Source organism: Melanerpes formicivorus, unplaced genomic scaffold (genome assembly GCF_026170545.1).
Source record: "Melanerpes formicivorus ecotype bairdi unplaced genomic scaffold, bMelFor1.0.p_v2 SCAF_17, whole genome shotgun sequence".
Taxonomy (NCBI): domain Eukaryota; kingdom Metazoa; phylum Chordata; class Aves; order Piciformes; family Picidae; genus Melanerpes; species Melanerpes formicivorus.
In genome coordinates, this window is record NW_027142369.1 from 4,636,851 (window position 1) to 4,655,049 (window position 18,199).

The following is an 18,199-nucleotide window of genomic DNA, read 5'->3' on the forward strand; positions in this document are numbered from 1 at the left end:
GGCATACATTAAACACATGATTTGCTTAAACACATTCAATCTCATTCATATTGAAAAGGCATGAAAAAAATCCACAGATATGTGAAGCTATTCCAGACTCTCACTGTTGTACATTACAGTAAGTACCACCTTCTAGGACTTGAGTATAAGGTTGGCACAAATTCCTGCTTTCTATGTGGCAGTACACTGTGAAGTGCTGTTAAAGCTCCAGCAGAGGCATCATACTCTTTAAATAAAAGTGCCAGAGAAGAGCAGTCAAGATTTTCCAGGCAATTTAGTTATTTAATGCAATGCTATGTCAGAAAGAAAATAATATTACAGAAATTACACATAAAATAAGAACTAAAGCTGCCAGACATTGAACAATCATCACACCAGCAGTATCTCCACGGAGAAGCTGATCTCTATGAAAAGCTCTCACACCACAATTAGTAGGAAAGGACTCTGGCAAGGTATTTTAGCACTGACTACTATATAGAGGCAGTTGCATGTAGCCACAGAATAAATTAAACTGGAAAGGACTTCTGAGTGGCCATGTGGTTTAATTTCCCACTCAAAGCAGGGCCAACTTCAAGTAACAAGCTTAAATGGGTTAATTAATGCAAGTACATATTTCTGAAATAACAATTCTAAGGTTTTGATGCATTTATTGGTTTTGTACTTATTTCCTTGTTACAAATAAATCAGTGCAACTACGCACACTGAGATACTAGAAGACAATGGAGAAGCCCATAGGAATAACTGGCCAGTATATATGCTGAACTTTCGTTTTTCCCTGCAGTCAACACCACTTATGTGATGTTCCACAAATTCACAGCAGAAATGTATGTATGATAAAGATAACATCCCAGTGACATATAAACAAAACAAGCTGAAGTGTAAAAAAAAGACCAACACGAAGAGACTAAAACAATTAAAAGTCTGCCCACGTGAGTACCTGAAAACAGGTTTGAATACCTAAGATCACTAAAAAGTCAGTTGTTTGCTTAGCCTGTCCATCATTTAAATATTTGAAAAAGACACAAACAGTTTGAACATAAATTATGCCTAAGGTATTAATTTCCATTGCTATAGGAGTGGGAGAGGGGAAAGCGTACATTTGAGAATGCTGAAAGCAAAATGGTTGACATACGTATGAAGACTACCTGGTAATCTCCTGCTGAAGCTGAGAAACAGTAGGCACATAGAACACTACTCCAAAATACACAGTTGGCTCCAAGGCATATTTGTCCAGCTGCTTTTTCAGAGGCTTGTCCAAATCTACCCATCTGCGCTGATTCTGCTTATTATAATACCACAGACTGAAATATGTAATCTGTAAAACAGGCATTTCAATTATGAAAAATGTTATTATTCTGATGTTAAATAAAATGCATTTCATTAAAATCTTGCTACTTAGAACTAATGCTTTTAAAAGACTGCCTATAACTATGGGTTTATTGAAAACTTGGAGAACCAGAGAGACATTTAATATCAAAACCAGACATTACTTTCACATGAGCAATCCATGTACATAAGGTCCCCCCCCCACTTAAAACATTATCAAAATTATTCTTCATTTGTTAATAGTCCCTGACCCTGTTGTGGCACCTCAGAGATACTAGTAGTAAGCTTGTACATGTGACAGGAAAAATAGTGGAAGTGAGGAGAACAAATAGAAAATTACACTGGACAGCAGGAGAGAAAGTACAGCTTCTCTGGGGTACTAGCAGGCAGGTTCACATGAAGGATGCTGGAGGACAAAAGAGCACAGGACAGCTGGTCAAAGACAAGCTCATTACAGAACATTTATGGCTCAGCCAATGAGCAAGAAAATGACCAGGTACAGCAGCAAGCTACCTTGCATGGGCAGGCAACTCTCAACCAAAAGAAGATACAAAATACAGTATGCACTGGAACAGATTGCCCTGAGAAGCTGAGCGATGTCCATGCCTGGAATGCCAAATCACACTGGACAACATGCAATCTAACTGATTAAATCTCCTCTGAGGAGGAGTTTGGACCAGAATACTTTTCTATCTCTCCACAGTCCAGTTCTAAATTCACATGGTAGAGCCACTCATTCAAATTTTACATTTCTCCAGTATGTTTAAAATTACTGTTCAGTACTGTTCAGTAGTTACTTCATTCAGTCCTGGATCAGCAGACTTGAGGACTGCAAAATACTCATAATATTATCATAGCAAAAGTAGAAAACTTAATTGCAAGTGTTTTAATTGAGGAAGAGAGATGAGAGAATGCTACACATTACCAATTAAGTCTGTATGTATATGCATGGAAATTCTCCAAGTCCTTGCTACATAAACAGTATTATGGATGGAAATGGTAGAAATACCAACAGTGTTAATTCAACACTTGCTTTTGACTTAGACAAAAGAAAGGTGGTAAGACAGAGTTTTATAAAACAAAAGACTATTCATCAAAATTATTTGTGCAACACTAATAATTTCTGTGAACTATACTTGGAAAAACTGTCTGGAAAAAAGAAGGCAGAACACGGATACATACAAAATAGTTTCATGATAAGAACATTTTAAGAACCACCACAAGAAATAATGTGTAGTAAGCTGGGCTATCCCACAAAGATATTGAGAAGACAGTACATATTGAGAAGGAGGTACCTTAAGATTCCTTAAGGTGTTAGGAATGATTAACAGTAGTATCACACTAACTCCATTAAGAACTGCAACATCAGCATACACCCAAAAGCACAAAACACACCAAACTACAGCTCCTCAATCTTTCCTGCAGACTGAATGAGGAAAGGACTGAATGTGAAAAGTTGTATCCCTCTCTCATTACACGATTGTTAACACTACACATACAGGGACAGAATCCAAAGTCAGATTGTGATGGTCACATTCTGTAACTTCCAAGTGTTATAAAAATGCAATGTACATATAATGCAAGATAATAAGGAAACTAGAGGACAAAAAACTAAAAGTAACATTTAAAGTTGAACTACCTGCCACAAGTTACCTGATCTCACTTGCTAGGAGGACCTTTAAAAAGAAAGCCTACTGTGCTGGCCCAGTCCACCTGCCCAACAGGTCAGCCTGAATAACTTGCATCTGCAGCCCTGGTGTATTTAAGCCCCAAAGGAGATAGATGTGTAACAGAAAGATAAGGAAAGAAAGAGCACAATCTTCTGTTAACACCACAACAATTCCAAACTCCCTGATGTAAGAAACTCCTGGTTATACACTTTGAAATTCAAACTGAATACATAACTCATTTTTCAGACATGATAATCATTTGCATTCATCTGTTTCTTTAAAACACTGACCACTTGCCTACGAAGAGAATGGAGTGGTTACTGGCAACAGACTAAGAAAAACATATCTGCATTTTTAAATATTCTCTGGAATCCAGCATATCTTTAATCAAGACTTTTCTGCATGATATTTTCCCTTGTAAACTTTGGCAATCTGGGCTACCAAGAATAACATTAAACCCAAGCAAAATGCTATGCACCAAAGCCTGTCTTCTGACTTGTATGCAAACCTTTCACTTAACTTCAAGGACAGAATTTGATCCTGTGAGTTTTCAGAGGAGCTTATGCACCCTAGAATATTCGCACTGATTAAAATAGAATCCACTTTTATTCATTGCTAAAACATTTTATTATTAGCAGCTCAGGACAACAACCAATGCTAAAAAAATGTCATGACAGAATTCTCAAAATATGTTAAGCTGTTAAGATTAATACTACTTTGAGGTTCATTTTAGTGAATTATTTGTGACCTGATCCCTTTAAAGAAAATACAATAGAAATAAAAATAACACAATTTCAATACAGTCACGTTCTAATTTCTAGCTGCTTTCTGCCATTACACACAAGAATAGTAAGCGTTTTTGCATAAAAATTCAAGTGTTATCAAGAACACAGAAGTACCAAAAGCTCCACACAGTGTTACAGCTCACAAATTGGTGAAAGTGGAGTGACTTCAGCTATGAAGTCAAGCAGACTTTATAAGCTAAGCAGAGAAGCTTCATCTGGTATGAGTGCCACAAAACTACAGTACTGTAACTATATTACATATTTTGGCAAGAAAAACAATGAGCATCAGAGAAGTGGAGCTGATAAGTCTTAAAAAGAAACCAGCGTAAAATCTTACTGTGCACTACAATTGCCTAAGAGTGGGGTATAGAGAAGACAGTGAAAGACAGCTTCTTGGAAGAAGCACTGCAACATGGGAAATTCCAATCAGATCAGGACAAAAATTTCACAAGACTAGCCAAGTATTCAACAGGTAACCCGAAAAGTTACCCAAATCCTTACCCTTGGAAGCATTCAAACTCACACAGGCAGTCAATCCCTGAGCCATCTGATCCAAGCTGTCTTCCTGAGTAGAGGGTGGGAGCATGCATCCCTCAGAGGTCACTTAAAACTCAAAAATACTATGGAATTCAGTATCATTATAAAATTGGAGCTGACAAAGTGAAACAGCTTACTGAGAAATTCTTGTATGCAAAATAAATTAACATCGCTTTTTTAAAAAGCACTCTAAAACCTGACCTTTACATCTGAAAATTCTCACCAACTTCTGTATCTGTTGAACATGCTTTATCATTCATCTGTTTTATACTTTGAAATGGCATCAGTGAGCTAGACAGTTGTTCTTCGGTGTGCCAACTGGCTGATATTAGTTAACTACAACTAATTGCAGCATTGAATTTTATTTTCCTTAATACGAATCAGCCTCATCCGTAATAGAATTCCACTCTGGCTCTAATCTCAACATCATTTGCATACCTCACTTATTCTGATTAGCAGTGTAAGAAATATGTTTTCATATAGAAACCTCAGAGGGGTCTATTTTGGTCACAGTTAACACTATCCAGAAAAGGAATAAAAATGACAATTACGTATGACAGATATCAAATGTATGTAAATCATTCCACTTGAGCTTAACAGTACCTGTTATGATCCCCAAACTGGACTGGGCCTTTCATTTTTCAGCAATATAATATGAACAAAAAATTGTATTCCTTAGGATCTTGAGACAACATTACTGTTACTGCCCTCTTTAAAGAGCAAGCAAGCAAAACCGCAATAAACAAAAAAATCAAACCAAACCAAACCAAAATTTAAAAAGCAAGGGTGGGGTGGGGTGTGAAGTTAAGTACATCTTCTGTTAAAACTTGGACTAAAGGAAAGAAGTCCAACCACTTTCTGTGGAACAAAGCAGGGAGGACAAACAGACTTTACCACACACTCCTCTGAAGCACAGCAGTATTCAGAGTTTATGTATTTAATTATATACTTCCCAGATAACTTCCATATGCTGTATTACAGAATATCTCACCAGTAACAAATAGAATTGAAAAGATAATTGTTTTCTAATTGTTAATACAGTGCCTTCTAATTAATGCAGTCTGCTACCTGACTCAAGAGCACCATGACCTGAGGAATTACCATGCTAAGGTGATAGAAATTTAAAAAAAAGAAACAATACCAGGTTTTACAGAAGAATGCAAACAAAATCTACTTTCAGCTGTTCCTCTTTTACATTGGTACAAACAAAACAAGCTGTCGGACTTTCCTGAAGAGAGTTGAAAACACAACCTTGGTATTGAAGGATAAGCACTGCATCTGAAGTTACAAACACCTACTTAGCCCATGGGCTCCATTGTATCTAGCTTTATTATATGCTTGGATACAAACAGCTCCTGAGTTCAAGGTATCACAGTTAAACAAACTGCCTGCAGAAGAACTGAGTCAATATTCTGATATTACACACGACTGACAGGTACCAAGAGAAAGCTTTACCCAATGCCTGATGCAAGAGCTATGGAAGGAGACAAGAGGCCCTGAAAATTCTCCACTCTTATCACAGCAATCTCTTCCACAAATCTCCATTTCTAGGGGAAAAAGGATGTGGAGCAGCCTGGACTGACGAGTGTACAAGATTCCAGACTGACTGGAAATGGTGAATAGAAAAAAAAACCCTGAGTCTTGCCAGGTACCAACCCCAGAGTGGAAAGTTGCACAATCCTACATAGTACCACAACCAATTCTTGCAGAAAAAGGAAGATCATTGGCTAGCCTCATATAATCTCTCTCTTTTCCCTATCCTCACTTCACGGTATTTTTGCTTTGCCTTTTGTTGTCATTGCGGTTATTATTCTAGTACTGACAAGATCCTCAGCTGCAGGAGGGAGTATTTAGCAGGGTAGCTACACAAATACAGGGAGAAGTCTTAAGTCTTAGTTTTTTAATAATAGAAACCTTTTTTCCCCACACACCTATGCAACTGTTTTCTAACTACTCCAATATGGGTTTCACAAATGCTATTTAAATAAAGCAATTGACAACTATAGTTTAAAATATGATAGCAGGGATAAAGAAACAAAATCAATACTTCGCAAGGTAGCCTGGCATTCTAATTTACTTGAATTAAAATAAGGCCCAAATCACAACACACTGTTTTACACCCTTTGTTTATCTTGAATAATTTTCTGACAGGCAAGTCACATTATACTCATCAGCACATTCAACGAAAGCAAACAGGCTAATTTACAAGCTAAAGAGCAATACCTTCATAGTACAGAGCAGATGTTATATCCATGTCATATTTTAACCTCTTACAGAAATAAATCACTCATCAACATGACTATGAAATGTAGAAACTTCTTTTATTTTTATTATGTTACTTTTTTATTACCACTGACCAAGGCTCCAAGGAGGATGGACTCGCATACCTGCTTTTGAGTCACACCTTACAGAGCACTGACATTAAACACATTGTGTTCCCATTCATCAGAGGCTTATTCTGATTGCTTTACAACAAGGAAATGCAAAATGTCAAAGTAGCCTAAAAAAAATAATGTCTTTCCTTCTAAAAAAAATAATGTCTTTCCTTCTAAAAACAGTATCTTCTGCCAAAATTAGTCTAAGTCTAAACCTGTATAGTAATGCATAAGACACTGTGACAGTGAAAAAGAAATACACTTATAGCGGTATATTCAAATTCTGACCTCACTTTATAAAAAGCTAAAGAAATCAGGGACAAGGCTTCTAACTGCCACTACTGCCTTCATAGGAAAAACTTCATTTTGTACTGCTCAGTGTAACAAAACTAAATGCTAATCCTATACTTTTCCTTCATAAAACCGAAGAACAACAATAATTGCAACAAGGCCGCTCTGTCCTTCCATTTACCTTGGATCCTAAATTACAATTACACTTAATATACTTTTTAGATGGAGTTGTTTGTTTTCCAATAAACACTCTTCCAAGACAATTTCTCCTTTTCTAATTTTAAAGATTTGGTTCACGCAGGAAACCATAGAAGTTCAGCTACAAGCACTGCTTCTCCTCTTATTTCTTCACACATTAGCTAAAATTTTGGCAGACTTTGATACAAGGCATGAACATATTGATGACCCCTCTTGTCATGACTCAGCTCAACTTTTATTTGCCAGTTAATATACTTACTAACATACACAGTAGAAATGATAATGTTTGCACTTAGTCTTACTTTTAAAACACTCTTTACGTATGCAAAACACATTTAAGAAACCACTATGTTGAACTAAAAGGGTTTTTTAATGTGTGCTTTCTCCAAACAAAAGCTGGTATTTTAAAATTCAGAGCAAAGTTTTATAGCATATTTTACATGTTTCTGAAGCACTGTTTCAGAACTTCCCAGTTATTCCAGACAACCTTGATTCCTTCTTTTCTATTAACGTCCAAAACAAACACAGGAACTTGCATACGCACACTCCACTTAAGTTCTCTGCTATTAGTTCTTGTACCTGGGTCCAACGCTCTACCATGAACGTACAGCAGAGTCTGACTCTGCTTGTACACAGAGGCTCAATTTGCCCCATCATTCTGGTTTAGAAGCGTTATTAGAAAACAGAAATAAAAGAAGATCCAGCAAGAGAAGGTAAATCACTTGTGACATTTCCCACCACATGTTTTATAGGTATCTAGGTGCATTAACATTAAAAAAATAAAAATTTTAAAAATCTGTATTTTCATGCCCTAGCTGCATGGTGCTGTGGGTGCATGTTCACTGCAGGTGAACAGTGTTGCACATGCTTTTAAAGTCAGTTAACAATCCCAGCGCTCAGTAGTTTTTCAGAACTTGTAATTCCAGAATGATTTTCCACACCAAATACAGCCTTTTTGCATAAATCAAGTTTGGTTATAGTTCTCTCACATGATAAAAGGCAGGCTGTGCTACAAAAGGTAACTAACTTGTGTTCCCTGTTCCCTTTGGCTGCTTTCCTCAGTTCCTCAGATTAACAGAGCTAGATTACATACCCGCTGCTGATGAGTCACATTCTGGGAATACTAGATGATGTTCTTAGTTTAGAGCATTCATTTCACTTTTCTGTAAAGTATACTATTCAGTTAAAAAAGTAAAATTGTCAACATATTTAAGACTTTCTAAACCCTAAGTATCTGTCCATACTTGTATGCAATTTGGAAATTGAGAGTACTCTTTAGAAAATCAAAAGAATAACAATGTTTTGCCATACAAAGCATAAGTTGAAGATGTTTACATAAAGATCTGTTAAACATCTTAAAAGATGGCACAGCATTAAAAACTAACTTTTCAGTTCGCTGTCCAAATTCAGTAGCTGCAAACTACACCAGAAGAGTAAAATTTGCAAAATATACCATTCTGTGTGTAGGACAAAAAAGGTCAAGATTTCCCTCACACCCCCTGCAAAAGACTGTTTTGAAGGTGCATGGGAACCACGTGTCATAACTGCACAGCCCATACACAGCAATCCAAAATTGATGCCTTGGCTTTTGTAACTGTTTTAAGTCTCAGCATTAAATAATTGAACACTCCTACTTTAACACTTTGAATTCGCTCATGCTTTAAAGGTGCTTAGCACATTAACAGTATGAAACATCTTATAGAAAGTAGTTAGCATTTTACAGTATCAAGGACTAATACTGGTTTTCCACATTTCAGCAAAGTGCTGAGCAAATTTTTCTGTCTGAAAACTTTCTACTAAGCAAGCAGTTAAGAATGATCCAGTATCTGCTTGACAAATCTGACTATTTAAAGGTAGAACAACACTTTTTTGAATGCAAGCTCTGGAAAGTAATTTTTATCCCTGTTTTCCATTCCCCTTTATTGGAACACATTTCCCTGCCAAAATAATCCATGCAAGAATGCATGACTGAAGGAATCTGATATGAGTTCAATAGTATACTGTCAACTTCCTTTGCCTGATATATGACTCTTAATTGAGGGAATTTCCATCTTTTTCTTTTTCTTTTTTTTTTTTTGTCTTTTCCAAACATATTTTTAGGGAGTAGCTCCAAAGAGATAATGAAGAATCGCTGGAAAAAACTGCACCTCCAACATTCTTTGACTAGTTCAATAAAAGTTAGCAGTCATCGTTCAGGAAGACAAAGTCTTTGTTTTTTGCAAACCAAATATAGTTGAAATTCTCTACCTTCTGTTGACTTAGCAGAGACATTTGAAAGCAGATAGATAAAAACTGACAAACTCCAGTCACATAACAATAACTCAATTCTAAAATATATGATAGCTGATACATTCAAAATGCCAAAGCTACAAGAGTAGTTAGATTCTCCCTTTGCTAGAAGGACCAGTATAAAAAAATACAGAAGTCATACTGTTGCATAGAATAGCATTTTTCCAAAATAACTGCACACTAAATACAGTATTTCAATAATCTATAGGAATACATATTGGGATTGAAACCAACCTCAGTAAGCAATCACTTAGCGATGAATAGATTCACATCCATTTAATAATTATTCTCCAAAGAGAAAAATAAAATATTTCTGATAACAGCTATATACATAGCATTTCCTACGGAGAAACCCTACAGTAATGAATGCTGCATACAGTAATAAATGTTTGCAGGATTGCATCCTAAGTGTATTTGCTCAATTTTTGATTGTCACAAGTAGTTTCCATTGCTTAATAACAGATATAACATTAAAAATAAAAATCAAAGTTATCAGATAGATAACCAAGATAAGAGTAATCACTAAAATAACTAAGTGTAGGGTTTTCATTCCTATATTTGAATCTCATATTCAAAACATCATTATGTGACAGATCACATAGTGACAGAGCAAATACGTGACAGAGCAAAAGCATCTGTCTCAGAAGAATGTTAGCAAGACTGTACTTCTATTGCAAGTTTTTTTCTCTTCTGCCCCCCAAAAATGCACATGCTGTCACAGTTTAATGACTACAAAATCAACTAAGCCTTTTGACACTCTAGTGGTAAATATCACTTCACACAGGACCAAGAGCATTTAAATACTGCAATCAAATCCAGCTGTGTTCAACAAAACTATCAAACATGACTTTGGTTCGTCTGTTGGTAGTCCATGTTGATTTCTACAAACATTTTGCAGCTCAGCATTTCAGAAGTAGTTAAATTAATACAGGAGACGTATTAATAATCACTAAATGCGCGGGAGAAGAGCGAATTCCAGTTCCAAAAGGATCCTTCAAAATACCAAGTAAAAGCTCCAGCAAATGCCTAACAGTAATAGGTTACACAGATAAATACAGATTCAACTAGTGCAAACCATGTTTCCTCATGAGGCCACCACTTGATCTAAATGACTGCATCATTACTCCAAGACAGTGTCTGCAAATATGTTTGTGGTATTTGAACAAGGAATACAAACAGTCAGTCACTGGTACACTTATCACATTTTGTTCTTTAAGTTCTTTCCACAGCATTAATACATCACTAAAAAAAATTCATGCACCCAAATAACACTCTCTTTCATATTGTTAGCTAAAAGTTGTCTCAAGTCTTGCACGAATTCTTAAGCATGTTGCTTAGGTAGAAATCCTTGTTGTTGCTTTGTGTTTTTCTTTTAAAATAGAAGTATCAGCATTGTCAGGCTTAAAGAACAGTGGTTTCTTTATTGCTCTAAGCTTCCATTCACTGCTACTTCTCACATGTTCTCCCCTTGGGCATTCGCTAGCTTTGTAAAGCAAGTTGTACAACTCTTTTGGAAAAATCCAAGTCCCCATTGTGACCAAAAGGTGAAGGAACAATGGGAACACGGAAAAGCTGCTCCAGTAAACATAATGATTACCCCAAATGGTACGGATTCACCACGTAGGTCATCTAGAGGTAAAAAAACCCAAAACTGACACTTAGCTTACCTCACGCAATTCAAGCCTCTGAGCCACAGCTTCCAGACTTTCTTGACCCGTGCTTTCCACTGACAGCGTGAACTCCACAAATTCGTTGTTGAGGAGCTGGATACGAGCCACCAAGCAACTCTTGCTGGATACTGTGTAACGTCTAGTTCTTTTCAATTTTAACCCAAAAGGTAGAGGCATTTTCTTTTTTGCCCACAGATGGTTACTGATAAAAAGCTACTACCAAGATGACCTTGAGAGGAGAGAGATAGCTATCTCTCTTCAAAAAGTAAGGAGCTGTGAAGTCTCCAGAGATCAACCAGCAGCAGTATCCATTAAAGACAAGTTTTCCACCAAGAGACAAGCAGGAGAGGCATCAACTGGAATCCTAGTACAGAGCAAAAAGAGAATAAACACAACAATCAGAAATTATTTGACTGAAAAGCGAATGGCAACATGGGAAAAATAGCATGTATATTTTTTCAAAATCTAAATGATCGTAATAATCAGTCTACTTTTCCAAAATGCAGAGCTGTTATGTATTCAAATAATGAAATAAGTACCAGAGTTTCTGGTTTTTCAACAGACACTACCAGTCTTTGGCAAGTCGACACTTTATTTGTAAAAAAATCTTTCACAAGTGAGTAATGAATCTTAATCAAATGTGGCTGCAATGTCTTAAAATATATCTAAGTTTCATCAGTATTTAAAGAAAAAACATCTACAAAATCCAAGTTGCCCAAGTTACTAATACTGAACAAAATCACATTTTAAAGAGCAAATCCAGTCATCAGGCTTGTTTTGCAGAGCAGGAGCATACAGACTCAAAGGCTGATTAAACACAAACCCAAGCCCCATAACGATTATGGGAAAACATAAAGGCAGGAAGAGCGGCATTGAAGCTCACGCTTTATCCATTTCCTATCAGACAATTAAAAGCTAATTCCTCCAATTTTCCCTGAACTGCAGCGAGCTGTACGACGTTCCCGGTTATGTTTCGCCGCCTCAAAAGAGCATGTGAATTCCGATAACCATTCATGGGCTTTTTTTTTTTTCCTTGGAAAGCATACTTATTCGCAGTCTAAAGTAACCCACCTATTTCCCCACTTTTTGCCAACACCTTCTCGCCCTCTCTTCCTACTATCAACTCCGTAATATACAGGCTTCGCTGTTCTCTTCTGTCAAGCGTTTGCTTACCGCATGCACCCTAGCCTAAGAAACGTGTCACTCTTGCCAGTGTTGCTTTGCAGGAGGACACGCGAAATAAAAGCATTCTGTGGATACAAGGGGTTTTTTCAGCATTAGAACGCAGGTTGTAAGGGCAGTCGCTACTACGGCTGTCACAGGAATGAATGCGTGGCCTCTCCGGGGGATTGCACCGCTTCCTGAACCGCCCGCGACCCCAGCCCGCCTAAGCACTGCCAGCAAGGGCCCGCCTGCAGCGCTGTTCGCCCAGCGCGGCTCTACGAGGCGGAGCAGAGCAGGGCAGGGCCGGGCCTCCCCGCGCCCAGCGGTGGGAGCAAGCGCCCTGCGCGTGGCGGCCGTGCCCGGCCCGCGCCGAGGCGACAGCCGCGCCCCGGCCTGCACTGTCCAGGGGCCTCGCCTCAGGCCGGGCCGCGCCGCCCCGGGAACAGCTAAGCTTCTTCCTCTCATTGTTAGCCGTTGCTGGCGTGGGGAGCTCTGCCCGGGGACCTCTAGTGGCAGCACCCCACCGCCTGAGGGAAAAAAAAAAAAAACCACCACCAATTTTTTTTTCCCCAGGCTGGTATGTATTAGAAGCACATTTTAGAAAGCGTCATTTGGTTTCTGAAGACTCTTAGAATTATCAGGCAGCAATAACATCAGGATACCCATTTATTTGGTGTGGGGGAACCAGAAGTACTCTTCCTAGCACACATGTTTTTAAACTCGACAGCCACATACTACTTTTACATTTCTATTCATACCTAGAAATTCAATGTTAGTCAACACAACCAAAGACTTTAGGTTGAAAACCTCGCATCAGACTCTGCACTCCCTTGTAAGCAGCAGCATGGCAAAGAAGGAGGCAAAAGACCAAGTCCAAAAATGGGGAAGAGGAGACAGTACAGCATTTTTCCCCAGTGACATCTTTGTAACTGTACTCTAAGGAACGATCATAAGCATATTACATGGCAATATTTCTAATAATCTGGAAGCAGTTATACCATCCTACACAATCCCCATCCTCAAGAGCTATCACCTTAAATCTAAATAAATACATATATTTAAACAAAACAAAAAAAAAAAAACAAACTGATTCCATTTAATTTTGGGTGCAGCTGCAGAATACATTAACAACCAACAGCAACAGGTTTCTCTGAAAACTTTAGGGATACACAGGGACTTCTCACTTTATTACTCGCTCTGCACTTTGATCCTCCAAATCCTGCCCCCCTGGAGCAGCATGCAGGGAATGCTGTAGAGATAGGAGCTTTTCTTTTCCTGCCCACTGCCAGCAGAATCTCTCACTGGGTTTATTCCTGGCAGAGTAACTTCTAGCTGACTGACCTCAGCTCACGTCCTCAGGGCCTATTTTCCAACACATTCTGTGCAGAGTTACACACTTTCTTTGGTGCTCAAGCACTGAGAGAAACCAACTTTTTCAAAGCTGCAATCAGAAGTATATTGCTGTTTCAATCTCAGATTTTATGTAGTACCACTGACTATAAAAGACTTTTAACCTTTCACGTCCCAAACAGACCTTTAGGGACGTATCCTAATTTAAAATCACTAACCAGAAGCTGACCTGACAGGTGAAATTGCCTCATATCAGCATTGATGTTTCCAGAATCTCAGACTTTCGGTTACTTGGCTATACAACACAGGTAGCAATACAAGCACAGGAAGGAAGCTTAAAGCAGAATTTTCAGAACATGCCAGAAGTGGTCTTCACGTTATGATCCGTTGTTTGCATTGACTGTTCTACATGTCTGATATAATTAATTACTTCTGGAACGCATTTATATCAAGGAAAACTTAATTAACAAACTTTCAGTTCATGTCACAGAAGACCAACTGGAAAAAAAATATTCCTGACATAAAAAATAGGTTAGAATAACGTAACTTGATGAATAACACTGAGCCATGTGTACTTCCAGCAAACACAGCTGTCCTGTTTTTATTCAGCAGCTGTGCATTCTGCAATGCTAAGTGCCCTGATATTGGCCTTCTGCATTACTTTAAATCGGATACATCTGCATTGTTATGAAGTTACTTTAGCAAAAAGCAACTACATAATGCCAGGAGTTACCTCTACAATAACAAGCCTTTATTTAGCAAGCCTGGAATTTTCACACAAAAACTAAAACTGTTTTCAGTGGCAAAACTTTGTAATATTTCAACACAAACACATAGTTTCAAAAATGGTAGAATTACAGCAGCATGGCCATCACTGACACAAGATTACTGAGTGTTGTGGTATCTTTCCCCTTTATCTACACCTCCCGCTCCCCCTCACTAATTAGCATTTTGCTTTAAAAGACTTTTTAAACAGCCTGCAAAAATGACAGCACGTGAAATAAAACTGCAATATATGATGACGAGAACAGGTTCCTATTATTTCAACTGCTTAAAATACATATATTTAGTTGAGAAATACCTGGGGACCCAAAAAAATCATTACTCCACCCTCCCCTAGTTTTACCAGTTAATCTTTGACATGACTCTTGGACTGAAAGAGCAGCAGTAAGTGCACATCTCAGACCTCCCCTGCCTCCAGAAGCACAGTTCTACAGCCTTTACTTTTCAAAAAGCAAATGCTTGAAACTTCACACATACAGTACACAGCAGAGACGATCACCCGCTATTTTTTAAACTATCCGCTGTTTTCCCTTACCTTGTGCAGCAATCCAAAGACACCGAGCCTCCTTTCACATACGCGTAACCAAATAAACCCTGGAGCCCACCAAGACTTTTTCTCCCGGAGCCATCTCATCTGTATTCCTCGGGAACTGACTTACTGTGTTTCTCTTGTGTGAAACAGCTGCTATCTCTGCTAACCCACCTTCTTCTCAGATCACTCATACTGAAAACATTCCTCACTTCCTGTCTCAAAAAACTTGCTCTGGGTATCATTCCACTGGGTAAAGAGCTGGGGGTGGAAGAAAATATTTCAACAAAATAAACCTGTGCCAGCCAGCTCTTCAGGCAGCCTCTTTCATGTGACGTTGTGCTGCATGAGCGTAAACTGCCTTCTCGGGAATATTTTCAAATCGCCCGTCTCTGTATGCCTCTGTCTGTGTGCATTTAATTTCTTTTCCTGGAGGCGTTCCCCTCGCTCTATCCATGCGGAAGGATACGCTGAAAGAATTAAAGCGAAGGCCCGTATGCTTGTAGCCCATTACCTCAGAGAGTTGGAATGCCTGGCAGGGAGAATGTCAGCAATGAACAGCTGCTTCTCTGGCTACAGGGGCATTACAGAAATAGGGGTTACAACAAATAGCAGGCAATCCTTGCTTTTTAAAATCATATGATCATTTATTTTAAGCCTTTCCAATTAAGACAAATCGCTTACCAAAAATCTGTTGGTTTTATTTTCATGCAGCTTGGAAACACTTTCAAGGTTTAATCTACATGTGCCATACCAAATGATCCATGCACATATATTTATGTCTACAGCTAAACCCAAGTCCTTGAAAAGCTTCAGCTCTTAGTAATACACACATCAAAAAAATGCAGATTAAAGACTGACCTTTCAGCCTTTGTTTGGACTTAAAACACCAAAGGTGACAGTAGAAATTAGGCCCTTAGTAACAACTGTTTCCAAAAGCATTAAATGCATACCAATTAAGCAGTATCAATAGCATTTAACCAATGTAAATATCATATAAAGGGCTGCATTCGAGTCCTAAAAATATATGGAGACCTCTGTACATGTGCTACATCAGCAACTGTACACAGTTGGGAATTGTATGTCTCTTCACATTGTGTGAGCCTGGCAAAAGCATATACAAACTTGAAACAGGTCAGGGATGAGGAAAAAGGTAAAGTGAGTATGTGAATGCTGACTCATGACTGTAAAACTTAGAAAGTGTTTCAGTAATGTAAAGCGCACAAAACATGCTGCTGTCTGAGCAGGTCTAACCTGCAGACCTGCTATGCAAATAGCATGTTACTCAGGACACTAATCCCAGATGAAATATGTAGGTAATTTTGTACTATGATGAATTCTGAGGTATTTCTTAGACACAATGGGCTTTCCTTTAGTCAGAGGAATATGTCCCTGGCTCCTGCCATAGTTGCAATGAACAGTCCCTAAGACATGGAAAGAACTTGCTCAGAGGAATTTTATATTGAGTAAAATAAATCAACATTGAACTTATCCAAGCAGATACCCCTTTCTAGTATCTGCTACAGGCCAGAACTATGGTTACTTGCTGGAGGAAACTAACCAATACAATGCATGCCAAATCCAAGCCATGAAAATTGAGGCTAACAAAGCCAACTTTTCATATATCTAAACAATTCATACTGGAAACAAAGTCTCAGTTCTCTGTCACATTATAAATCTTGATTACATCAATTTCCTGTCCAATTCCCTGCATTTACATTAAAGACAGCATATCCTCTTAAAAGAGACAAGCAGGACACTACCAATATGCTCCTCTGCAGCTTACATTTTCTCTTTTGAAGCTCATGAAACTCATTCCTGAATGAATTTTTTCTTCTCCTTCCTATCCAGTTTGAATTGTGTTTTTCCGCATTTGTTTTGTCCTATATATTTTTTTTGCCTTATCAACTCTCCATTACCTGCTTTGCTCCAACTATTAACTCTAGTAAAAAGGACAGAGACAAAGGCATCCATGAACACGTGATGAACTCTGATAAAGACACATCAATAAGAGAGAATGATTGCCTCAGGGCACTATACCATGCTTCTGCTTCTCCCCTTTAACCCTCGTGACATGTGTGGGTAGAAACACTTGCATCTTCTGCTATACTCTCTACCTTCTTTTTGAAGACTATGGGAAGAAGAGACTAATTTCTTACAGCTAAATGTTGCAGCCTTTGTTCTGTAATTTAAAAGGTTTCTGCCCAATGGGTTGAATACTGCCTGCCCGTAATGGAACAGGGGTAAACCCTTTTGTTATTGACATCTTGCCTCCTGGAACAGCTTTGATTTTTCTTACATGCTAGTGCAAATATGTGATTGCATTTTAGTGTATCAGCCAACAGGGTGAAGATTGAGCCAAGTATTCACCTTGTTCTGATGCTGGCAACTCTGTCCAGCATCAGGTCTTTGCATTGAATAATGGTATGACAGAAAGTTGAAAATGAGCCAAATAGGAAGCAGAACCAGTCACCCTCCCAACAGAGTTATCCATTTGTGATAGAAACACAGACCGGATAATCTAGAAACTGCTAGTTACAGGGGCATTCCCAGGATGCTGAAACAATGAAGAAATCATGTGGAAAAACATCTTGATTTACTCACTAGCTATGCAAAATAAGGATTTCATGACCAGAAATGTCATACTACTTCTGATTCTACATGTGACTCAAAGCTATTCTCTGAACAAATTAACTTTATTCATCACCTCTATGTTTTCGCTGTGCCTAAAGCCTCCATGGTTTATCATTTCTTATTTGTAATTTCTTATTTGTAATAAAGCAAAAGATAGCTGGGGCTTTATTGAATCATTACGTACTTCTAGATGGTAGTAGAAAGAATGGGCTAGAAAAACAAGCAATGCAAGATGTCCATTACAAGCTTGAAGCTTGAAATTTCGTATCTGCAAGATTTTTACTTACAAGGCACTGTACAATGTTGAACCATGTTGTACTAAGTAACTGAAGTCATAGAATTTTTGTTATTAGAAGAAAACAGGCAGTTTGCCTTCACATAACAGTGCTGAACTTGAAGCAATAAGCTCCTGTTGTTACTCACAGAAGATAATTTTGGGTTTTTAAACACGCTATTTCTTTCTAAAGTAAATTATTAGTTATGAATTCCTATTTGTGTCCTTCCACAGTTATTTTCTTGTTCCAATTACAAAGCAATATTAACTTATTTAAAATCTTCAGGTAGCAAAACACATCTCTTGGAAGGTTGAAATGGAATG

The 18,199-nt window shown here is 38.1% G+C and overlaps 1 protein-coding gene across 2 annotated transcripts in view; it reads right to left on the minus strand.

Moving 5' to 3' along the window:
* Positions 1-15,420, minus strand: part of PTPN21 (protein tyrosine phosphatase non-receptor type 21) — a 44,336-nt gene extending 28,916 nt beyond the window's left edge. For both annotated transcript variants that reach the window (XM_068148731.1, XM_068148730.1), the window contains exons 1-3: positions 14,974-15,420; positions 11,139-11,505; positions 1,146-1,315 (exon numbers count right to left, since the gene is read on the minus strand). In XM_068148731.1, the coding sequence (XP_068004832.1) occupies positions 1,146-1,315; positions 11,139-11,318 (350 nt within the window). In that variant the 5' untranslated portion in view covers positions 11,319-11,505; positions 14,974-15,420. The remainder of the gene's footprint in view (positions 1-1,145; positions 1,316-11,138; positions 11,506-14,973) is intronic.
* Positions 15,421-18,199: the final 2,779 nt, after the last annotated feature.